The following is a 24,643-nucleotide window of genomic DNA, read 5'->3' on the forward strand; positions in this document are numbered from 1 at the left end:
CTTTACTAAATTGGCGCCAATTTTTTCAATTGCCCGATGGCGCCCAAAAGCTAAAGGCGGCACTGCTTCTACTTCAGATTTTGTCTAAAAGACGTACAGATTCGACAACTACTAATGATATGCTTGCAGTCGCAATATGTAAAAGGTAAAAGGATTTTTATCAGTCTGTAAGAAATATTTCAAAGAAAATCGGCCGCTTCGCTTTATTGTGTACGTGTTACAATGTTTACAGTTTAATCAGAGAATTAGGTCAATGTCGCAACATCATTAGAATCGGTTCAAATCATAGAAGATAAGCATTTTAAATACGGACCCAATGGAAATGGCGTCTAACAGGTAACGAGTAATTTCTCGCCGCGCGAGATTACACATATTATAGCGGAATTTCGCGCCCATTTCAATTGCTAACTTGATTTAGAGAATTTTTACGAGTACCTGGCGATAAATTGGCGGTAGATTCAGTGTAGTATCAGGCACATAAATTTTGGAGATGCGAATTTTATTCTAACACCCTAGAGCTTTGTATCAGGGATACCGGTATCCTTAGAAAGTGTGGATTTTCCTTTTACAAAACGTTAGGATACCGGTATTCCAACTAAAATACACGTATTTTGTATCAAGGATACCGGTATCCCGACATAGAAAGTGTGGATTTTCCTTTTACAAAACGTTAGAATACCGGTATCCCAACTGAGATACACGTATTATGTATCAAGGATACCGGTATCCCGACATAGAACGTGTGAATTTTCCTTTTACAAAACGTTCGGATACCGGTATCCCAACTGAGATACACATATTTTGCATCAATGATACCGGTATCTTTACTCAGAAAAAGTGGATTTTCCTTTTACAAAATGTTAGATGCCTGCATCGCAACTGAGACGTTGCGAGATTCCTACCAGCAAGAAATTCCTTATGGGCGCGAAATTACACTAATAAAGTAGGAATTTCGCGTGGCGCGAGATTTCTACTTTAATAGTGTAATTTCGCGCCCATACGGCGCGAAATTACTACTAGCCGTCTAACAATCTAATTTCCTATATTGAAACACAGAGATACGGACCGAGATTTACATCTTTTAGAGATTACCATTGCGTAACCGAATCCTTTTTGGAGTTAAAATTTAATCTCCCAGGAATTACTTTTGTTACATTTCGAACTGTTAAAATTACATTAGATGTGCCGATGTTTGAATGTTACAGCAAACTAGCTTCACACTGAAACATTACGTTCTTAATCCAATCGAAGTTTATTTCGCATCGCTGTTCCGCAGAAAAAAATCACCGTGGAATAAAAAAAAAGTTCTTTAATCTCTACAACCCCAACCAATCGAAAGTAATCACTCACTGACATCAAATTTTAATCCCAAATTTGTATCTGTAAAATATACCTTTTCCGAGATATAAGAAAAATTCGCTGTCCAGCCAATTGCTACTTGAAGGAATATTTATCTGAGTTACAACATACAACAATTCGGATAAATTACCTCATTAGTCGGAGCAACGAAACAGTAATAAACTTTTGAGGATCAAGATACAATTTGCATACAGCCGACGCTAATTTGAATTGTAGTCTAAGTGTTCTACTACTTCCTTCTATTGGCGTACTATTTCCTTCCATTGGTCATAAATAGCAACTACGATCTGTCCCAGCAGTAGTTTGCTCGCGTAGTTTCGCCCCCGGTGTTATATCAACTCCTATTGTTTTGATGTAATGCTAACCATTTTCTGATAATCAACGGCCAATTACATTGATTTTGTGAACATACGCATCTCTCTCACTTTTATGCTTGCCAGTACTGCACTGGCCCTATGGGCGTTTGGGCGATTCCCGAAGGGCCTTTTGATTTTTGTATGGATAAAGGTCAACGGATTGCCTTTCGAAAAATTTCTTCATACAACGCCCGATGGGCTTTTTTGAGCCAGTCCGGTACTGATGCTTGCGCCATAATAACATGCAATCGCGCTCTACATTATGCATATTCCCAAAAATTTAACGTCGTAACCGGGGCTTCGTGTCTCTCTCTTTCGTTTGACGACAGTACAAAGTGTGAAAGAGGTGAATATAGTCGAATGCAACATAGGTAACTGTCGAATTAGTAAAACAATCAATCAGAAAATAGTACATTACCAGTGAAGTAATTTGATATGTCGTATCCAGATGAGTAAAAGTATCCGATGGTTTCAGTCCGAGGTACTTTTACTCATCGCGATACGAGATATCAAATTATTTCACATGTAAAGTGTAACGTTTTACTTTACGAGCGAGGGAAAAGGTTTTCACTAGTGAGGGAATAGCCATAAAAGTAGAAAAAAAAACATAATCTACGCGGTGACCCGCACGTATCGTGAGCAACATCCCTAAAGGGCATTTCCTCCGACATCTCAGAGACTACTTACTGAACCGATTTTGATTACCTTTTTTTTCCTCTGAAAGGTAGTAAACAGATATGAGTTTTGAGTCCGACAAAAATTTCAGTGAAATTGGCATTGTTCGTCGTATTCTCTAGATGCTCTTCAGTTTTTCGACAATATCTTCGGAACCATATGGCCGAATGACTTAAAGGCGGGCTCAAAATTCATAACTTTTAACTACCTTTCAGGGAAAAAAGGTTATCAAAATTGGTTCAGTAGATTTTACCAAAAATAGTCCCTGGCTGATAGGTGTAGTACAGCATATCATTTTCTTGTTCAACTATCAGTAGCCATTGAATGTTTTTCCTTTTTAGTGACCCTATATTTTATCACTAAATTCGCTTGTACATACCAGCCGAAGATTTTTTTTTTAAGTACTGCCTCTAGTTACATTGAGTCTTTCTATCATTAGACACTCATGAATATTTGAAAAAACAAATTATTTGTTCACAGAGGGTAGAAATTAGGCATTTCTAATGTTTGTGGCTAGAGTAGAACGAGTAAATAAAATCCATTGAAATGTTCGGGATAAAAAGTTAAAAAGTCACGTTTCCGTGTGATTTTTAACCTCAGCTTCACCTCGGATCAACAAACTTTGCACGAAAACTGGACTTTTCAACTTTTTACCCTTACGTAAATAACTATTGTTCTACGTGCCCTTTTCTGAGACGCATTACGTTGTCTGGTAAGAACATAAGTGATCGAACCGAACAAATAGTTGAAATGAAAGATTTTTTTTGGTTTTTTGTTAATCACCCTTCATTTTGACAAGCGTTTATACAAAATATCCATCTTACTCATAAGATTTTTTCTAAAATTAAGATTCGAATACAAGCACAGAATAAATATTTTTAACATTTTGTAATGAGAACGTCAGCACTTTTTATACTATGGAATTCATTGCATTCATAAATCGTCTACTAAGATAAACTAATTAATTTTGTTTTTAAATAAAACTAACACCTCAACGATATGCATTCGGCGTATCTCCTCGCCGTCAACGGTAATAGCAGCTTTCTTCGATTCACAAATTTATTTCAGATTAATTACAAGTCAAGGCAAAAGTAAGTGTACTGGTGACAATCACTTTATCACTCATCATCCAACTGTTGTTGGTTTTAACATGCTGTGAAGAAAATTTCGAACATTGAACTCACCAATACGGCGGACACTTTGAATAGAATGCAACAATAAAGGGAAGCCGACGAGCAAAAGCGTAACTCTCGGTTTTTTTAAATATGAAATTGCCAGAGGTAGTGAAATTTCATCATGAATTTGCTTCAGCTGATTCACACATACAATCAAAATTGTTTGTAATTTTTTGTTTGGTTGAAGCTCCGACACGCATGCGAGTGGTAATGGTAAAACCGTGAAAAATCACAAAATCAGAGCATTCAAGATGAGCCAGTCGGAAAGCGAGGAATCTAACAAAAACCAGTGATAGCAACAACAAGGAAAAACGGATAACGAAACCCAATCCAATAGAAATGAGAAACCGAAATTTTTATTCGTTGCATTGACCCCGTCCCGTTTCTTTATTTCACAAATTTTAATAATTCCTCATCATCATCATCATCGTCTCACTTGTGTTCCAACACATAAACATTTTAACTGAACAATGAAAATCACAAGAAAGATTCTACCTCTCGGATTTAAAAAAAAAACTTAAAATTAAACGAAGCCTTAATTTCGCTGACCGCTAATGAGTTCATCGCATATTTTCACTAATTCTTCGTTCTCCTTCTTCTTCTGTGACAATTCTTCGGCGACGGCATTTTTATGAATCTCTTCCCGTTTGATTTGCGCTCTCAGCTTCGTGTTGTCCAACGAAATTGTTCGGGTTTGCTGTTCCAATTTCGTATTAGCACTGAAACAAGACACAATTGGGTGGTTAGGTTTCCATGTAAACATTGGGTGACGAAATAGAAGTCGAGAAGACTATCTTTTACAAATGGACGACCACGAAGACTACAAGACTAAGGCAACGCCGTCTAGTGTATTATTTGTCCATAATGATGTGTGTTATGCTCTCTTATGAGGCAACACGTAAATGTTAGAACTTACGAAGTAAAAGATTTTCGCATAAAACTGGAGTCTGAGAAGAGGAAATGATCAGCAAAAGTACAATAGACATCCCAGCCACAGTTTCCAAGTGACCTGATCTATACGCTCAAGACAAATCTAAATCCTTTGATTTATTGCTTTCTTCGATCTATTACTTCATTAGTTCAAACGTGACCTTGACCTACATACGACGGCTTCAATCAAAGTTAATTCCTTTGTTGTCTGTCGTCCATATCGATAACATTTACTATACACTGACACACATGACTTAAGGTCTAATACTTACATATCAAACTGTTGCATTGTGTGACTCTTCATTTTATCGTATCTGAATTCTTGTTGCCTAAGTAAATCTTCAGCTTTCGCTTTATCCTCAGCTGTCGACGTAACTTTTTCCTGTAATTGGCCCGTATATTGTACATTACGTTCGAATTTCCTGCAAATAGAATTCTGCAATTAAAACCTCGGTCCATTCATTCAGCCGAACAGACATACATATGTAAATCGGCAAATGTTGATTCCAGTGACAGCAAATGTTGGAAAGTGACATCACGATCGGTTTTCAGTTCTTCGTGCTCTTTGTCATAGTTTTGGGACAGTTTTTCTTTTGCAGCCAGGGCTTCGGCTATTGCTTTTTCATACAATTCGAGAACATTGCTGCTTGTCAGCCAATGAAAATTGAGAAAAAAAAAATTAAATTCTCAACTGCCGAGTCAGACAGAGAATTCATGTACATACCTGGCCTTAGTTATCGCTTTATCCTTTTCTGTTATGCGTTTCAATAGGATTTCTTGCGTTGCTTCATATTCTTCCATTTTCTTGCGAATATTTTCATCAACCGATCTAAAAAACAGAGGAGCAAGACTTGAACATCGAACAATATCACAAGTGAAAAATGCATGGTCACATACGTAGTGTCGATCTTTTTGTTCGTCAACAACAATTCGTCCACGGAAATAACCTTGTCGCCGTTCTTTTCGATTCTGCAACACAAACAAATCAATTCAATCAATAGGCTCAAACCTCGGCTCAAACCCAAACCCCGTGCACAATTTCTTACCTAACGTTATTCATGCAACTGTTGCTATCACTTTCCATAGCGTCAGCCACCTGAACTAAGAAACCATTCGATGGCAGTTCATTCGATGATGGATTGTCGCAAGAAATGGTATGTTTGGAAGAACCAGCAGACGTGGTATCTGTGCCTTCGTCGATTGGGGCTGGTGGTTTTGATAGTAAGGAACGACGATTTGTTAACGGATCGAAGCGCAACAGCAATGAACTACGTGGATCGTTTTCCGGATCAACAGAATTTGCACCTCGCGATTGAAGGAAATCAAAATCATTTGAGTTGAGGACCACTATCGGACGAAAGGAAATAAAATCGATTTTAATTGATTTGTGAGTTTCGAGGACAATTCCAATTCGAAATGTTGGCCATTGCCATTCGTTGTGGGTCGATTCATACACAAATTCAATACAAATAAAGACGAAACTGATCGTCCGACGTATGTGGGTTTCTTAATGATTTAAGAAATGTTCCACATACCACTGCAGCAAGTCAGACTGTCAGTTTATATGTTGAACGGTACGAAAAACATGAATATCTCGGGCCAATAATTACCGATTTTCTAACCGCATGAGTCGAACTTTTCCACGGGACGTCACTTGGATGACCAAAAATTACACAGAAAATTTAGAAATTCGATTTTTCGTTCGTAAATTCACAAAGTCTAAATACAAAAACGTATCTGTTTGTCTTGACACACACAGATTGACACATAAGACGAAGAATGAAATGGGCGAGCGCATTGACAACGGTGAAAATTGGTGAATTTGCTCTCTTTCTTACGTTTTACCGTGCTCAATGCGGAGAGACTGTTGTTAAGAGGGGAAATCAATATTATACCGACAAACTTCATGATATTTGCCAAACAAATAACAGAGAGGATTTTTTCGCAGAGAAAATGAGTGGATGGCAGGAGGCATGCTCAACGTGTAAAGTAAACAAACTGGGAAAACGAAGTTCGTATTTAAAATGGGAAAAGGGTCAATCTTGACCTTGTAAAATCATGTGAGCGGAGAAACGGCGAGATCAGTTATCGACAGTAATGGAAGAAATAAGCGATGGCCCACGGTTGGTGTTGTCTAATATGGTGTAATATGAATGTTTAAACAAACGAAGTACAAGATTTTGTATCAAACTTTGAACTGCATGATGTGGACATGATGTGAATGATTTAATGGTTATAATCACGACGATCTCTAGACTGTTATGAGGCAACAATGAAAAAATAATCAAAAAACTTACTGAAATTGTCGACATCTTCTTTTCGCTTATTCGATTGTCCAGCAGTCGGCAGTGTCGGCGCCTTAAAATCAAATGCTAACACATCACCATTCACCTCCGATTCCGTCGGCACTTTGTCATTATTTCCGCCTAATACAACCGTCGTGTTGATCGACTCCTTATTCGAACACTTGTCACTCGTCACATAAGTTTTATCAACTACAAAAGACGAGTCGCACTGTTTGTTCACCGGAACGTTGTTCGATTCGTTGGGTATGGGCGAGGTAGCAGGAAACATTTCGGAAAAAGTTGGAGCCTTTCTGCTGGAGAAGAGCTTTTCAGCCGACACGGCTGGTAGACGTTTGTCTGTGGGTGTTGACGGTTCATCCTGATTTATCTTAGGAGAATCTAATGAAAATTCTCGAGCGTCTCCGGTGTGCCCTAATGGATCTGCACTGAAAGATTCATTCGCATTGGATTGATCAATTTTTTGAGTTTGATTCGGCTGTGAATCGGCAAAGTTGTCCTTCCGTTCCATTACAACGGTTTGATTGTTAATTGTGTTTGTCGAAACAAATGTCGCATCCTGAAGACCAGTACGAGGTGGAGTACACATTGCGGGGCTCTCCTTCGCTTCCATTTTATCGTAGAATTCTGATGAGGTCGGCTCCATTATAATGGTTTCATTGTAAGCTGTATTGGACGAAACGAATGTCGTATCTTGACGGCCAGTGTAGGGTATAGTACATGTTTCATTCAAATTGCCGCGTTTCTCTCCGTATTGGAGCATATTTTCGTTTGGTTCAGCTGCGTTGATTTCTTTCGTTAGAGAAGATTCGGTAGCAGAAGCAGATTCGACTACATGTGTCGTTTCCAGTAACTGTTTCGGGTCAACGCCAGAATTCGAGTGAATTGCAGCATCCGTTTCAGTGTTATTGGTGGAATGAACATCGGTTGGTGTTGTGACACGCACGAGGTTTTTATTTACGGCTGCTGTAAATGATAACGAAACAGACAAAATGAAAAATTGGAAGAAAATTCGAAAATCTGAAGTGCGAAATTTAGACAAAATTGTTCATAAGATACTCGGTCTATTTTTGCATGCTAATTACCTTTGTCACTACCAACTGCGAGACAATTGTTGGTGATGATAACTGTTTGGTCAGCCAATGAAGAATCTTTCGGCGATTTAATTGTCTGTAAAATTAAAACAAAAATCAATGTTGTAGGAACATAACTTTGCAAGGGAAGTGGATCGGTCGTAAATAACATAAAAACTCCGCCACCCAAGGTCATTGATCATCAAACATTTCAACTTAAAAAAATAGCATCCAAAACGAGAGCAAAACATTCAACGACATCGACGATCTTGGGCCAGATGCCAACAAAATGTTGCCTATAAAATCATACGAATCGTTGGACGCACAATTTTCCGAAATTTTATTGATCAATATACCTCGGTAACGGTTTCATTACTGTGACTGTTACAGTCACAAACACTTTTCGGTCGTTTAATTATCTTCGACAAAAAATAATCCATGCTGAATGCAGTGCAGTGAAAATCGAATCACACACAAAACAGTCAATCAAACAATTTATCTAGCGACCGAACATTTTGTTTGAGGAAGTCAATTGGATCCGGTGTGTATATAAAACTAAAAGAAAATCATGATCGAACAGAGATCGTGTGAAAAAGAAATGAATTGTAGCGCGTCGTGTGTATTCAGCGCTACTCGGTCTTATACACGAGAAAAGGGGAGGCTAAAAATAAATTATATTTACAAAGCAACAAAAACGGTGATGATGCTGACGGTATAATTATCAAGAAAAATGAATTCAAATGCCAGCTAAAGTACCCTACACAAATTTACTGTTTTAGTGCAAAGTTTGCACAGCAAACACAATTTGCGTCCAGAGTTTTTTTTCTACAAATTCGATCCCACATTTTTATGTCGATGAAATTGCTATTACAATTGAATGGGGGGAGTAGCTCATACTGTTGCTAATTAATGGCACGAGTTCAATGATCTGGATAACATTTTATTTGTTGTTTTGATAGGCTTACTTCAATCGAGAAGACATTTGCGACGCAAATTACATTAATCACAAAATTTAACTAAGTTGATGGTCAGATTCGCTGAAAAAGTCTTTCACATACGTAAATACAAGTCAACTAATCAGATCAGATCGGCTTAAAAAATTCACTCGTCACAGTTACTATTCACTCACGGAAAAACATTGCTAATGATTGAACACACAGAGACTGTGTCACTGGCTGATTAATATCTTACCAACAAAAATCAATTTTTGCTATTAACTGGGAGGTTAAAAACTGCACACAAAATGCAACCAACATTGACGTTTTCTTTGAATGTTTCCCAGTTATTCGAATCTATTTACAGCGAACGATGTGCCCGAAGTGTAAATTGCATTTGAATATGAACTAAACCGTACATTTCGAATCGTGTTGCATTGCGTACGTTTTTAGACTGCGTTTTAAAATATAAGACTCGTGATCACAAATAACATCACTCCAACACTTCAAACCGCGAATGAAACTTAACATGTTTTATAGTAGAGTGGGGTGTGAACCGAATGCATGATTTCTGTAAGATTTCTTCTTGTATGATAATGGGAAGATTTTTGATTGAAGTGCGAAAATAAATTGATAATTTTGCAAACTGAAAGGCATAAGACTGGAGCATGTACTGTTTTTAGTACTCACCCCCTCAATGTTGTTTAATTCTTTCAGGACATTTCTTTCAATTGGTCGTCCTGATAGATTCACTGGAACAGCACTTTCAACGTTTTCCATTTTTCGTCTATTGAATTTAAAGTCAAACAAAAAATTGGCTATTATAACACAATATTGACTGTAATGATATGAGCTGTGCTCCACAAAAAAACAAAACGTAACGCGTGACCAATTTTAATTGAAAACAAATTATTTTCTTCAAAATTTTCCGTTGTCGAATTTTGACAAATCAACTTTTTTAAATTCGTTTATTAAAGTGGTTATGTTTCATGTAGAACATTTTTTGTTACCACACGTACGCAATGACTTACCAGATTAGTTTTGGAGAGTTTTGAAAGCCGAACTCGCCGAACTGCCGCATAATTTTGAAGCCGTTTGTCTTGTTATTGTTTACAATTAGTTGCAATATTCACATAGATTTATTTGGTGAACAACCAGAGCTATGCTTGCTTATTTCTGGTTACTATTGATACGCCAAAGTAATTTGATTCACAAACTAATATCGGAAAGAAATAATAATGAGTTTGATCCGTGAATGGATCAGTTCGAGGTGTCAGTATCGACGACTTTCTGAAGAAACGGCGATACTCATGTCGTCGAATTTTTAGGGGAAATTTGGTGTGTTGGTTAACTACAAAAGTACACAGACAGCTTCCAGTCTCTCATTTTTGATGTGAAAAACATCTGAAACACTGAAGGCAATGTAAAGCCTAATCAAAGCATTATTATTATATGTTCAAATGCTTTGATCACGAGTCTTAAATGAAAAAAAGAATTGAAGTGCATGTCAAGGTTGAGAGGCTGAGACCTGCAGTGTGTCTTGGAACACTTTATCGATAACTTCTGCACACATAAAAGTTTCACTTTTAATTTTTCAGTGTGAAATGCAGGGGGTTTACGATTTTTTCGAGGTCGTAAAGGAAGGCAGCTAAACTGCATTTCAGCACTAAATTTCAACTGATAGTCTACAACTTTTCATGTAAGAGCGGAAACCGAAAACCCCATAAAATTTGTTCAAAACCACAGTTGAACCCACGGTCCCGACACATGAAAAACAATTTTATCTCCAATGTTTTCAGGTAGAGACAGTTAGCTAAAAAAAATTCTTTGCAAATACAAGTAATTTCATTTCATTTATTTCATCTTAAAAAAAGTTCTGTTTTACATGACCTGCGTAACTCTAGTTTGCACTAAACAAAAGTCGCTAATGAAAATCCGTTGTATGAGGTTTGATCACATCTCCACATACAAACCATTTAAGTATGGTTTCCACACCACAAAAAGAACTCAGTGAGAGAGCCGTGATAGAGCGAGCAATTAAACAAAGCAAAAATAGAAAAAATTCAATTTTGTCTCTATCACGGAAGTGTGTATTTACGAATAAATTTTTCCACTGTCTCCACAACACGTTGCCGGTTATTGTGACTTGTCAACTTCAGGCACACCGGAAAGTGCTAAAGGAGTCGAGGAATACCTCCAAATAAATTTCTAAAAATCAAAAATTTGACTTTTGATTTTTAGAAATTTATTTGGAGGTATTCCTTGACTCCCTTAGCACTTTCCGGCGTGCCTAAAGTGCCTGCTCGAGCATTATCCATTACGTGTTAAAAGAACGTATGCTTTATCGATAAGACAAAACGTTTGAGATCAAATGGTTGCTGGATGCGCCAATTTCAAATTTAAAATTGTCTGCAAGTGAAGTTTCGTTGGATGCATGTTGGAACTCGATAGATTCCGATGAAAATTAAATGATAAGTGAGTTAGTCAGAGGGGGTGAAATAAGCGAGATCGCTATTTTTTCCGATCCATACAAATTATGATATTAGACCATACCTTTTGTATAGTTTCATTGATTATTATAGTGCGAAGAAATAAAAAAAAAGAAAAATTTACATTTTGCGTATCTTCAAATCTATGCGGCTCTGTAAAGACGTCTACACGCTTACTCTCCAAATTTCTCTACACTGCATACACACACACTAAAGCAATATATGAGACCAAGTCACCTATGTTGAATTTTTGAATGTTAAGATTATGTCAATGTTGAACAACGGCAAATTTTGAGGAAAATATTTTCAATTAAACTGTTCACGCGTACGTTTTGTTGTTTTGTGGAGCTCAGCTCATAACGTTGTATTCAATATCGTAACAAATCAGCTATCTGTGAAACTTATTTTGAAGCAACGGTAAATATGGAAAACATTGAAAGTCCCGCAAGGCCCACTTCAATGAATCTATTAACACGGCCGATCGAAAGAAATGTCCTAAGAGAATTGAACAGTATTGAGGTAAGTAATTGATGTTTTGTCTGCATGTTTATCTAAAAGCAGTTCGAAAGGATTTCCTTCCAAATTTTCCATAAATTGTGCATTTGCTCTCGATGACCTTGTCGGTAGTCGGTAATCTTTTGCTAATGACAAACCCCTCGATAACCGTTACTCATTAAATATCTTCTAACTTCTTTTAGTTAAAGCCTCGCAATTCATTTTGTAAGCATACATTTTGCCATATAAATAGTTTGTTGCAAGCATTTATTCGTCGTCGATTACAAAAAATCACTACTCTTTTCTGGGCTGCCCTTTGGTTTTGCTAACAATGGATCAATTCAATTCAAGTTACGGTTTTTTCTCTCCAAATTTGGATAATGAAAGTTTCACTGTGAATGAGAAACGATCGAATAAACGTTCAACATCACTAAAATTTCCGTTGCATTCAGTCGCAAATTGTGTCATATAATTGACCCTTGATTGTATTATGCGAGTACGGAGTACTGGTTATTTAGTGCTATAATAACGGGTGTTTCGTTTTCTATATATTCGTTGCCCTTTCAGCTAAAATTTTTATTTGCTCTGGGCCACTTCGTTTTCATTTTCTCTTCATCCAAAAGTAATCCCTTTCAAAAATTCCTGTTAGTTCGGTGGGGGCACCCTACATTCTAGAACAAAAATTTATCTTACTCAACACATTCAGTTCACCTTCTGAGTGTTGGAGTGATGTTGTGATTTCGAGTGCATGTCAAGTGCCTGGCCTGTCTGCGATGTGGTGGGTACTCAATTTAATTTAATTAAATTTCAGTACACTAAAGTGACTGAAGTGAGCTGTAAATAGATTTTTAAGGTAAATCGGAAACATTCTGTTTGTGCCGGTCGATTGTGATGTATAGTTTGTGACGGGATGTTTAATAGAGTTGCCACATTTTCTTCTTCGTAACATTTTAAACGCTTTGTGTGTGCTTATTTGTATGCTAGCGGTAGCAATTTATGCGGTAAGTAAATAACAAATCGCAAGATATTTTGGTGGTTGATTGGACTTTGGGTTCTGCCAATCAACGTGTGATTTAGCCAATCAAAGTTTATTCTCGTAGACATATACTCAAGCAACAATCTAATGTATCAAATAATTATTGCTTTAGATCGGTGTGAAGGGTGTACATATACAAATTAATCACTAGGCAACATAGTTTTTCCCAAAAATGGTCCAATAGTGCGTTGGATATGCATCGGTCAGATAGATGCTAATATGACGACTACCAGTCGTCGTATTAGCATCTCTTTCAGAGAGACTCTCTGGTCTCAGTGTTTTGAGTACGATACACGCATCTGTTGCTGCGACGTCTGTAGTTGCAACTGTTGCAGCTGTTTCACACAAAAAAAAGTAATGCGAACGTAACAGTTTTGGGCGTAGTTAGATATCGGAGTGCCGTGAGTTTGATTAACCGCTCCATAGGTCTCCACCTATCTACCTATCGTTAGTACAATTTGTGTCTTCCTTCGATCTTGTTCTAACGGTGGTACTGGTTATTTGAGCTCACAGCACCCTTGATACCTGCTGAACCAATAATTATCCCGTTCCCAATAGTTTCTACAATTTTTTTGTGTGTTTCGTACTCAAGGCACCGACCTATCCTACTAACACTCAAAAGTGTCAAATGCCTAATATAGTAGTACAATCAGTTTAGTCAAGTCATCTTCCCGTTGATTAGAAGAATTCGAGTGCTTCGAATGCTTGAGTCATTCTGCGCATCTGGTGTAAGAAAAACATGATTAAAGATGACTAAGTTACTCGATCAATTTTGGCGATGCGTTCGGGGTTGAGAATACACAATCTGCTGTGCAGTATACGTTAGTCGCTGATGAAAGGAAGTGTGACTTCTTGTCAGTTTTATTTTTTTATTTTCACGCGAACGAAACTGTGTCATATGGGGAATCGGGTAAGTTCGTCAAGTGCGACAATAACGAAAAATCAGCCAATATATTGGGGCATGACAAGTTCATTGAACTGATTGTTATTCTAACGGACAACACTGTTAAATTAACAACTTTCACAGATCAATTGTAAATATAAGATAAAAACGTTGAAATCGACGTAAACGCCCCCAGATCCAAATTGAAGAACAAGAACAATAAATCACTAATGGATACTGACTTGATACCAATATTTGAATTTATTTTTTTCCCTAATTAATTGTATTCTCGTAGCATCGTTGTTGTTGTCGTTTCCTTCAACGCTTCAGATTTAAAATAATATTTTCATTTTCATTGCTTTGTTGCTTTGAAAATAATTTATTTTTAGCCTCCCCTTCTCTCATACAATAATTAGTGTTCGTATGACCGAGTAGCGCTGAACACATACGACGCGTACAATTCATTTTTTTCACACGATCTCTGTTCGATCATGATTTTCTTTCAGTTATACGCGGTACACACCGGATCCAATTGACTTCCTCAAACAAAATGTTCGGTCGCTAGAATTCACCTTTGATGGGATTGATTTGTTTGTGATTTGATTTACATTACATCCCAATATGGAGTATTTTTTGTCGAAGATAATGAAACGACCGAAAAGTGTTTGTGATAACAAGACAGATTGTAATAGTCATAGTCATGACACCATTGCAGAGGTATTTTATTCAATTAAATTTAACCCAATTCCGAACAATTGCGCGTCCAACGATGATTTTATAGTCACAATTTAATTGGCATCTGGCCCGAGATCGCCGTTGACGTTGAATGTTGTTTTTCTCTCGTTTCGGATTTTGATTTTTTTGTTGTAAATGTGAAAATGTTTGCTGAACGACCTTGGGTTGTTGAGATCAATTTTTCATTTTATTTGCGACCGCAAATTTAGATCCTTGCGAATCTTTGCTCTTTGACTATATTGATTTTTGTTTTGGCTTTGCAGGCAACTAAATCGCCGAAAGAGACTTCATTGGCTGATATAACAGAAACACATGCCAAAGATGATCAGGCGCCAGTTATCCAAACCAACAATCGCCTCTCAGATGGGAGTGACAAGGGTGAGTAGCAAATAAGAGTCAAATGTATTTAAATCGAGCAAATAACGTCTCCATTCACCACATTCAAGTTCTGATATTTTTTCAGTTTTCAATTCAATTTCCTTTTCTGCTTTTCGTTTTTTTAAATTCTTTTTCATTTGTAGCTCCATTAAATAAGAATCTGTTGCGCGTCTCTACACCAACCGAAACCGCATCCGTATCCGATGATGAAGAGTTTGTTGATTGTAACACAACATTCAATTCGTCGGTCATCAATAGCACTTTCGAGGCAGCTGCAATTCTTTCGGATGGAAATTTTGGAAACCCCGAACAGCGTGTCCCATCTCCGAATGAATCGGAAGGTCCAGGTATTTCTAATAAGAAGCTGAACTTGGGATTCATTGAAACCAAGATGTCTGGTGTTGATGATTTGGATCAAGATAAATCAACGGTGGATACCCTGAACTCAGAGGATGGCGAATGTGGGTCGAAGGACTCGAAGGACTCCACAATCTCGTCATCGTTTATTGAGAACTCTCAAATTATTGATAACGACCATCATAACAAATCGATTGGAGAAATTTCAAGTGATCCAAATGCTAACAGCTCTACAGAAGGCGCTACGGTTCCAATGATAACAATAGAGGGTGTTTTAGCATCACAAACTACAATCGACGAAGTGGCAGCAGTCGTACCAGAAATCGAATCAGCGTCCATAATTGAATCAGCGCTTGTTATAGAATCGAATCCAGTAATGAATGTGGAGTCAAAGCCTATAATTGAAACTGAACCTGCAGTTGAATCAACGACCGTGATTTCAGCAATCGAGTCGGTGGCACCCATGGAATTGGAACTCGCCGATCGACCTTTAATCGAATCAGATTCATTAACGAATATTACCGTGGAGTCCGTAGTTGAAACGATGTCTGCAGTCGAGTCTACGATTGAATCAGCTGATGTAATTAACTCGAATCCAGCAATCAATGAGGAGCCAAAACCTATGATTGAAACTGAACCAGTAATTGAAACAAAGCCCGTGATTTCAGCTAGCGAGTTGGAGTCACCCGTGGAAACAGAACTCGCCGACCGACCTGCACTCGAATCAGATTCATTAACGAATATTACCGTGGAGTCCGTAGTTGAAACGATGTCTGCAGTCGAGTCAACGATTGAATCAGCTGCTGTAATTGAATCGAGTCCAGCAATCAATGAGGAGTCAAAACCTATAATTGAAACTAAACCTGTACTTGAATCAACGCTTGCAATTGAATCAACAACCGCGGTATCAGTAATTGAGTCGGTGCCAACCATGGAATCAGAACTGGCCCACCGACCTGTTAATGAATCAGATTCATTAACGAATATTAACGTGGACTCCGTAATTGAAACGATGACTGTAGTCGAGTCTACGATTGAATCAGCTGTTGTAATTGAATCGAATCCAGTAATCAACGAGGAGCCAACGGCCGTGATTTCAGATATCGCGTCGGAATCACCCATGGAATCAGAACTCGCTGACCGACTTGTTGTCGAATCAGATTCATTAACGAATATTACCGTGGAGTCCGTAATTGAAACGATGGCTGCAGTCGAATCTACGGTTGAATCAGCTGTTGTAACTGAATCAAATCCAGTAAGCAACGAGGAGCCAAAGCATTTGATTGAAACTGAACCCGTACTTGAATCAACGCTTGAAATTGAATCTACACCAGTCATTTCAGCAATCGAGTCGGTGGCGCCCATGGAGTCGGATCTCGCCGACCGATCTGCAGTTGAATCAGGAACAACAGTCAATGTGGACGTGGAGCCAGTAATCGAAACGGTTCCTGAAATTGAGTCTACGATTCTCCATCCATCTGAACCTATTGAAGATGTAATACAATCAGCGGTTGTAATTGCATCGAATACAGAAATCAATGCCGAATCCCCAATCGAATCAGACACAGCAATCAAAACGGAGCTATCAATTGAAACGAAGTCAGCAAATGAACTGGAGCCATCAAGAGAATCGGAAAATGTGGGTGCATTGGCTATTTCAATATTACAGCCAACGCCTATAATCGAATCAGAGACCGCTATCGAAACGGAGTCAACAAACGAATTGGACCCTTCAATTGAATCAGCAGTAATCAGTCAATCAGAACCAACTCAATCTGAAGTTACCAACAGATCAGCACTTGCAAGTGATCCAGAAGCTCTGACTCTAGAAGCTACAATTGAATCGCAGCCACTTACGGAGTTGGAACCCGTTGCAAAATGTGAATTGACGCAGGTCAACAATGCTTTAAATGTAACATGCAATTTAGATGGAACTTCAGTTTGTCAGCCGGAGCCAACATTTGATGCTAACAACGACGAAATCACTCAAAACGTTCGAATTGAGACGAGTTCATCAAATCGTGAACCTGAATTCGAAACCACCGTCGCAACAGAATCAGAAACGATCGACGACGCGAAAGTGACTCAAGCTAACAAGATCAGTGAATTTAAAGCCAATCAGTCATTCAGTGTAGATTCCTTGGATCAAGATACGGAACCTCAAGACTGTTCGTTAGATTCACTTGAAATGAAGGTAGATAATCCATCAATTTCGGCAATTTGCAGCGATATAACTGAACGTTTTCAACGACTCAACACTTTCGATTTACCGAACGCCGTTGGTGCTAATTTCGATCATCCAGGAGCAGAGAACTTAAACGCATCCATTTCCACGCTATCTCGCAAAGACACATTTTCGGTTTCATCGCCACAAAACGAAAGCATTCCGTCGATTTCTCGTCAAGACACGTATTCGCTTCTTTTGCCGCAGAATGAAAGCATCACTTCACCGCCTTCTACGTTGTCTGGTCAAAACTCACAAAATGATAGCCGTTCATCAGTAGACGATATAACTGTGCTGCTAAATAAAGTGGCAATAAATTCACCAATTGTCAACGCAGCCGATTCCAGTAATCGTATGAAACGCAGTGCTACTTTTGAGAAATCAAACAGTGATGGTGTCAATCAGAATTCTCCGTCATTGTCTGCTGATGGATCAAATGCAAGTGGATCGAAGTTCCAAACGACACCGGTACCTAATTTGAATGCAATCGACTCGAAGCAGGACGATCTTCCAGAAAGTAAGTTTCATTACTAATAAACCGCACGACAGAGCTTAAATACTGTAGGCCAAGACAATTTATTGCCTAGGTCTGTGTGCCCATTGTAGAAAATCCAAATTGGTGTGAAAATAGCGAATGAAATTTCGAAACATTATTTTTACTGAGAAGCCTGTCGTACCAGACTGATTGAAAATCCCAAAATTTTAGTTGTCTGGCACCACATACCTTTCAAGAAAAATTTTATTTTTAAATTTTATTCATCAATTCGTTGCAATAACTCCATTCTGACAACAATTTGGATTTTCTACGATGTGTAACGACCGAGATATAGACGAGGGCTGCCCTTATTAGGGACATTCTATGGCTGAGAAATAAAAGTCGTAGAACCAATGTTTCTCGTTTTGGCATAGGTTTCAGACCACTAACTAACTACTTAAATTAAACAGTTGCACAAAGACCATTATCTAGTGAACTTGCCATCTTTGACTCCTTTGAGTTAAACGTAAGAACAGAAATACTTGAATCCTTGCGCCATTTGAACATTCGAATACTTAAAAATTACAATTTCGTCCTTCTAACGTTTAATCGTCCAATGTATGAAGTGTTAGTTGAAATCTTGATTCGAACTGACTAAAGAACTTTTAAATGGACTCTACCGTTCATACCATTCAAATACCATAAAACACGTAATGATTTACAAGGTCAATAGATGACTCATACCATGTCCTAGTCGTAACATGACTTTCCCCTTTCTGTTTATATTATTTTATGTGACTCAACATTGCAGCAAGTTTTCTCGCTAGTGACGTTTTCATTCAAACATTCTCTCTCATTCATATCGTTTTGTTGTGTATGGCATTCCCCTCTCAAACTTTCTCTTCTATATGGTAAAAACGTACAAAAGAGAACGCAACATATTGTTCATTGTATTACGTTTGTTCCAGTCTTCAATTGTGTCAATCTGTGTGTCGTATGTGTAGTCAACTTTTTTTGTTGGTAATTTTCAATTCACAAATTTTCCGATGAATAAAAATCGAATTTTAATTTTTGTTAATTAGTTATTGGTACTGTCGATGCTCGTTCATGTACAGAATCTGTTGAAGTTGTTGCAACTGTTCGTCTATTGATAACAAAAAAAAAAATTGTTCATGTTTTTCCGTGTCACCATTGTCTGACAGTTCTCTGCGATGGTATGTGGGAAAAAAATATAATTAAAAAAACCCACATACGATGAATGTGTGTTTGAGACTGAAACTTTTTTTCACACTGGACCTGTATGTGAATGAGCTAACAGTAGTGGCAATGAAAACTTACAGAAGAAAAAAATAATTTGTCAATGAACTCTTCGAATTGATTTTATTATTCGTCTATTAACAGTGGTGCTGAGCCCAAACGATTTTGATTTTCTGCAATCACGAGGTGGAAAAAAGACCGATTCAGAAGAGGATCGCCGTAATTCACTACTATTGCGTTTTGATCCGCTGTCCGGACGCACTGTACAAAAGCAGCATCTCGCTCCGACCGAGGAAGTAGTCGAATCATCTGTGGCTACTGTTTTGGAAGACGCTAATCAACCATCCGAGAGTTCAACGAAAAACATTAGCAACGGTCAATCGTCGTCGAAAGCAGATTCGTCAACAGCCAATGCTTCCGAGATGAGTGTTAGCCTGGTTCATGATTCGAAAAGCATGGATAATGACACCACCAACTCGTTTAAGAACAACATAAAGTAATTGTTTCAGTGGTTTCCACGGTGTCCATTTTTCGAATGATTTCTGACGATGGTTTTGTTTATTACAGGGCCGATATTGCCGGTGGTGTGACGATGACCGATAAGAAAATCAAATTTGAGTAAGTGGCCCTGATGATTCATGTTCTGTGCAATTTCTAACTAACGTTTGTCTTTCTACCGACACAGATACGCGGATGAAAATATACGAAAGAAAATGGAAGAGTACGAGGCCACTCAGGAGATTCTCGTGAAACGGTTAGCGGAAAAGGAGAAGACCTTGGCGAAAAATTGGTAATTTTTTTTCTTTTTTCTCGCAACTTTTCTCTCAAAATCATCTTCTGTCACCAGTGCCATCATCGAGGTGTACGAAAAAACACTGGCCGAATTGGTAGCGGATAAGGAGAAGTTAACAGATCACCATGAAGTTACCAACGAAAGACTGCGCCAGGAACGTGATATTCATCATCAGCATCTAATGTCTCTGGAAATAACGTTCTCCGATCTGCATAAGTAAGTGAAACTCGATTAGTCGTCCTTAGCTGGTGGTCACATTCGTCATAATTGAAAATTTTTCCAGAAAATACGAACGCAGCAAAGAGATTATCATGCAGCTGCGTGAGAGATACGATGTATTGAGTGAGGAGCGTGCAATGATCGATCACTTAATCAAGCAGCAGGAGTTGCGCTACGAAAAAATGAAACAGCATGCAATTGAGCAACTGGAACAGTAAGTCGATTTCGTACAATTCTACTGATAGGCTCTAACGATCACAATTCATTTCAGTGCCAACTCGACGCTGGAAGAGCAAGAGAAAAGTAATGCACGTGAAAATTCGCGGCTAAAGGCCTTACTCAAGATCGAAGAGGTGAGCCGGAACACGATGCAGGAGCAACTGTCGCAAAAGTGTAAAGAGAACAAGGAATTAGTGAAAATCTGTGATGAATTGATTGGTGGTAGTGGTCAGAGAAGTTAAACTTTTTGAGCTGAATCACTGGAAGTAACATTTTTTTACGATTTTTTTTTGGTTCGTTTTTCTGTTGAATTTTTTATTTTCCAATCAAAACATTTGTGATGTGAATTCAAATAAGTTCTCGTCGTCGCTGAAGCGTCCGAAGCTATTTGCATTGCATAGTTGATGGATAAAAGTGAGAATTGTGTGGTCAATGTCTGTGGCTAGCGACCAGTGAATATGGGAAAGACATGGATAGATAACTTGGTTACAAAAAAAATTCTTTTTATGAAAAATTGTAGTTTTTAAGCTTAGGTCTAAGTTTCGTTTCTTTTTTAAACTAAATTTAATGTTGTTGCTCTCTTCAGAATTCGCTTATTTATTTAAAACAAAAATTCATTTCAAAAACGTAACGGTGTACTGTGGGATTAATAACGTGCTAATACAATTTCATTTAACAATAATTTACGGCATTTTGTGTGGACAATCGTTCGGGCGCGAAACCCTTATTTTTGTCGTTGATGTCGGTTCTGACTGTTTTTTGACTGCTAAATTCAGAACGCAACCCCAATCAAGTTAAGGAACTCTTATTTTGCATAGTTAAAATGCAGAGAAATCCATCGAAACTTGTTAAGTTCAGTTAAGTGTGGGTTGGACTAAGCCTTGCACCTAAGACTTCATTGGGCCTGTGGTGCGTGCCGACTTACGTTAGATTATATTCACGCAGCTCAATGAACAGTGTTCATGAATTGAAGAATATTATTGGGATGGATACCCTCTATGCCCTGTATGTTATACCCACTTAAATGTCTGGTTCTGGCCATAATGTAGGCTGGAAATTTACTCAGAAAATATCCTCCGGTCTCATTTTTTGCACATACGAAAACTTGCTATTCCTGTGATGTTCAGTTGCCAGCCCCTATTTATGGAAAATTGATTTCCCGAGATTTTTCAAAATTTGCCAAAAATATGCCCTGGCAAGTGCCGTTTGCAGTGTCCTGTAAGTATCCCTGTTAGTCGTTTCAGATTTTGACTGCTGAGTACGAATAGAACCAACTGTTCACCCTTCTTATTTGGACGATTTTTGTCAGTTAGACTTAGAGACCTCACTAACAGCCCTTTACAGCCAATAACAAGTACAGTCTGGACCATATCAGCTTAACGTGACTTCCGAACTACGTCTCGAAGTATGCAAATACTCGTTGAAGAAAGTTAGGCGCCTAAATGTAGGCTAGACATTATGCACACGAATTTATTCCACGTTATACGAGTCATTCACTGTGTACTTCGTTGCAGCCACCAAACTCACTGCAACTGCCCAAATAATGAAGTTTTAGTGAACTTTAGGACGTTACAAATGCGATATAATTGGTAATTGGAGCCGAACCCCGAACATTTATGTGGAAAGCTAGTACGTAACCACATCGTCATCGCGTCCATCGTCCAGACAAGTCCAGAATTTTTGTTCCAACCTGACTTTAATTTTCATAAAATTTTTGTAGCGAAGACTTACAGTTAAAGTCAACTAAATTTGTGTCTAATTTTACTTCAGCTGCTCATACAAACTGTCAGTACGTTCTTTGATGGGTTATCTTTTACACACACGTAAGATAATGATAAAATCGTGGAAACGATATAAGTGGATCTGATGGTGAAACAGCTGAATCAAACTTAGATATAAATTTGGTTGACTTTGACTGTAGATCGTAAACGAATGACTTTCTGTTCAAAAATTGATTGAACCATATTTGCCAGTAAAGACAAAAAAATCTATCCAATGAAATGTACGATTTGATCGATCGTCATGAATGCACCGAACAATTTCTAGTGACGGCAGTTGCTCGTTCAGCTAAATTATGTTTGATCTACAAAACTTAATGAGATGAATGAATATACATCAGCAGTTGGTTCTAGCATTTTTCAGACATATGATCTCAGTTAGAATCTCTCATAGTAAAGCGAAACGACAGTGTATTGGAAGTAAATGTAGTACTGAGGTCTGATATATGAGAATTTCTGCGATCAACATGATGAAATCAATTGCAGAAAATTGGATTTCCAGTTTGTCATTAAGCAGGAGATTTCAGATGCTACTCAACTCAGTCAAGTGTTTGATCTCACGCAGTTTTGTGTCGAATGCGCGTTACAAAGAAGTTTGTCCGTTTGTTTAGGGAATAATTTAAGAGCAATGGACCCTTTGCAAATTTGTAGCCTACATTTAGGCGGATAAATGTTCTCTTTTTGATGATTTCTCTGAACTAAAATCTTATTTGAGGAAAAAGGAAAAAGTGGTTTGTGAGTCATAACTTAACCCACTTGGAGAAACATTTGCAGATTGTGTAAATTTATGTAAATGTGTAATTCAGAGAAATCATCAAAAAACGAATATTTTTCGCCTAAATGTAGCCCACAAATTTCCATTGCTCTAACCTTTACAATTAAATCCAATTTCGTTACGATTTTCACGGTACATACTTTGTCATAATTCATTTCATTGCAAGTCAATAATAATGTATGGTTAATTACAAGGCAATTGTAGGATAACATATAGTCCACCCTAACGGGAATAATCTAGTTTGTAGTTCCTTAAACTGAATATATTTGTATATTATTGAAATATTATCGAAATATTATCGATAAAAATGCATAAACACACCGCCTAATACACTCCACTCCCACATTATTATAATACGTAGAGGTTGGATTCTCTGGAATTTTCGTCACATTGCCCGGGATTTGTTTATTTTCATCACAAGGTTGGCTTAGTTTGATTTCAAAATTTAAAGATTAATCAGTAGTCAAGGTCAGTAATACCTTAATGTGAAATTATTGGTTGACAGGTATGTTGCTTCCACCCTAATATAAACATCGATCTTGATGAATGTTATTGTCGATCGTGATAACCTATACCTTCTGATTTGACGAAGAATCCAGTCTCTATTTAATCATAATCAAGCAAAAGACCAAGGCTCTGAAAGAACAGGTTAAGACATCTTTGAGTTGATCAATAAGAGACAGTGCCCTGTACATTCTCCACGAATTTAGAACAGAAAATTCTTTTCTGTGTACTAAAATTTTGGGTGTACCAAATTTTCTGTGTACTAAAAGCCACACTACTGTTCAAATTTTTGGTGCCAGATGCCGTCGTAGGTGTCTTCACCTGTTCTTTGAGAGGCTTTGCAAAATACACATTTAAACTATAAATAAAAGGAAAGAAGATGAAGAAGAAAACATTATTTTTCTATCAATAAAATTGGACGGCAAAACAAAACGTAATGTTGCACTGGAAAAGTAGTGAAATAATTTCTTAAATTTATTTTAAAAAAATGTAAAAATTGAATGCATAAAACAAAAAATCTCGAAATTAATCGCAATAATGATTCCATTGTTACATAAAACAATTAAAAGAAAATGCTTAATTAACACGAGTTTTACTTATCTGCGAAAGGTGTCCGTTTACAAACCATAAAGAGCGGTTGGGAAACTCAGATAGAGTCACAAAATTGAAAGAAAAATTGAAGATATTGAAGATATCTACAAAAGAGAAGAAATGCACGCCTTAAATGTGATGAAAATTTGAAAAGAAAAGCCTAACGATAATATCCTCTTCGAGAGATCTTGGAGAGATCGTTCAGTGCCGTGGCCAGACTCCAAAGTTTGAACTAACGCTAGAAGAAGAAAAAAACAAAAATTTGTTTGGGAACAATTACAAAAATTTTATCCCAGCTGCGGCTTCGGCAATGAGATCGTTGAATAAACATCTATTGAATCGAGGACAAGATGGATCTGCTAATGGAACGAGCTTTAAGTAATATCTTGAGGGTATGCCTATGTGTTTACGTCTGTATATAAAGAATTGATTTCTAAGATGCCAATACTTCGATACCTTACAAAAGCTTCATCTACTTGTTTCATGCAATTGATTGCAAATTATTATTTACTAAATTTGGTCCCTTTTTCTCAATATCAGGTCGTGGTATTAGGGCCACCTCTTCACGGAACATTTGTGGATTTCGATAAAGGCTGTGGAACTTATAATATAGCTGCAAGATTTATAAA

General features: G+C 37.6%; 2 protein-coding genes across 10 annotated transcripts; one reads left to right on the plus strand and one right to left on the minus strand.

The window, feature by feature from the left end:
* Positions 1-3,370: 3,370 nt before the first annotated feature.
* LOC119077666 (transforming acidic coiled-coil-containing protein 3-like) lies at positions 3,371-9,819 on the minus strand. Of its 6 annotated transcripts, none has more exons than XM_037184905.1 (9): positions 9,497-9,819; positions 7,884-7,968; positions 6,793-7,761; positions 5,542-5,842; positions 5,393-5,464; positions 5,220-5,324; positions 4,977-5,138; positions 4,768-4,917; positions 3,371-4,284 (listed from the first exon to the last, which is right to left on the minus strand). In XM_037184905.1, the coding sequence occupies exons 1-9, from the start codon at positions 9,584-9,586 to the stop codon at positions 4,101-4,103; spliced, it is 2,118 nt and encodes a 705-aa protein (XP_037040800.1). In that variant the 5' UTR covers positions 9,587-9,819; the 3' UTR covers positions 3,371-4,100. The 6 variants fall into 6 exon arrangements, with proteins under 6 accessions (XP_037040800.1, XP_037040799.1, XP_037040803.1 ...); XM_037184904.1 differs by having other exon boundaries at positions 6,793-7,764; positions 9,497-9,793; XM_037184908.1 differs by lacking the exon at positions 9,497-9,819 and adding an exon at positions 9,067-9,251.
* Positions 9,820-11,514: 1,695 nt separating this feature from the next.
* LOC119077658 (transforming acidic coiled-coil-containing protein 3-like) lies at positions 11,515-21,049 on the plus strand. 4 transcript variants are annotated; one of them, XM_037184881.1, is made up of 10 exons: positions 11,518-11,814; positions 14,708-14,822; positions 14,966-15,667; positions 16,568-17,920; positions 19,280-19,631; positions 19,703-19,753; positions 19,821-19,925; positions 19,983-20,144; positions 20,212-20,361; positions 20,419-20,993. In XM_037184881.1, the coding sequence occupies exons 1-10, from the start codon at positions 11,719-11,721 to the stop codon at positions 20,606-20,608; spliced, it is 3,276 nt and encodes a 1,091-aa protein (XP_037040776.1). In that variant the 5' UTR covers positions 11,518-11,718; the 3' UTR covers positions 20,609-20,993. The 4 variants fall into 4 exon arrangements, with proteins under 4 accessions (XP_037040774.1, XP_037040776.1, XP_037040775.1 ...); XM_037184879.1 differs by having other exon boundaries at positions 11,515-11,814; positions 14,966-17,920; positions 20,419-21,049; XM_037184880.1 differs by lacking the exon at positions 11,518-11,814 and adding an exon at positions 13,675-13,736 and having other exon boundaries at positions 14,966-17,920.
* Positions 21,050-24,643: the final 3,594 nt, after the last annotated feature.

Source organism: Bradysia coprophila, unplaced genomic scaffold (genome assembly GCF_014529535.1).
Source record: "Bradysia coprophila strain Holo2 unplaced genomic scaffold, BU_Bcop_v1 contig_24, whole genome shotgun sequence".
NCBI classification, from domain to species: Eukaryota; Metazoa; Arthropoda; class Insecta; order Diptera; family Sciaridae; genus Bradysia; species Bradysia coprophila.

Bases quoted from the DNA above. Each gene is read 5' to 3' on its own strand.
- LOC119077666 (XM_037184904.1), bottom strand. From the start codon at position 9,586: ATGGAAAACGTTGAAAGTGCTGTTCCAGTGAATCTATCAGGACGACCA. The intron at 7,969-9,496 runs GTGAGTACTAAA...TTAATTTTACAG, and splicing joins AATTAAACAACATTGAGGGG to ACAATTAAATCGCCGAAAGA. The intron at 5,139-5,219 runs GTATGTACATGA...GCTGACAAGCAG, and splicing joins AAAGCGATAACTAAGGCCAG to CAATGTTCTCGAATTGTATG.
- LOC119077658 (XM_037184879.1), top strand. From the start codon at position 11,719: ATGGAAAACATTGAAAGTCCCGCAAGGCCCACTTCAATGAATCTATTA. The intron at 17,921-19,279 runs GTAAGTTTCATT...GTCTATTAACAG, and splicing joins GCAGGACGATCTTCCAGAAA to TGGTGCTGAGCCCAAACGAT. The intron at 19,754-19,820 runs GTAAGTGGCCCT...CTACCGACACAG, and splicing joins GATAAGAAAATCAAATTTGA to ATACGCGGATGAAAATATAC.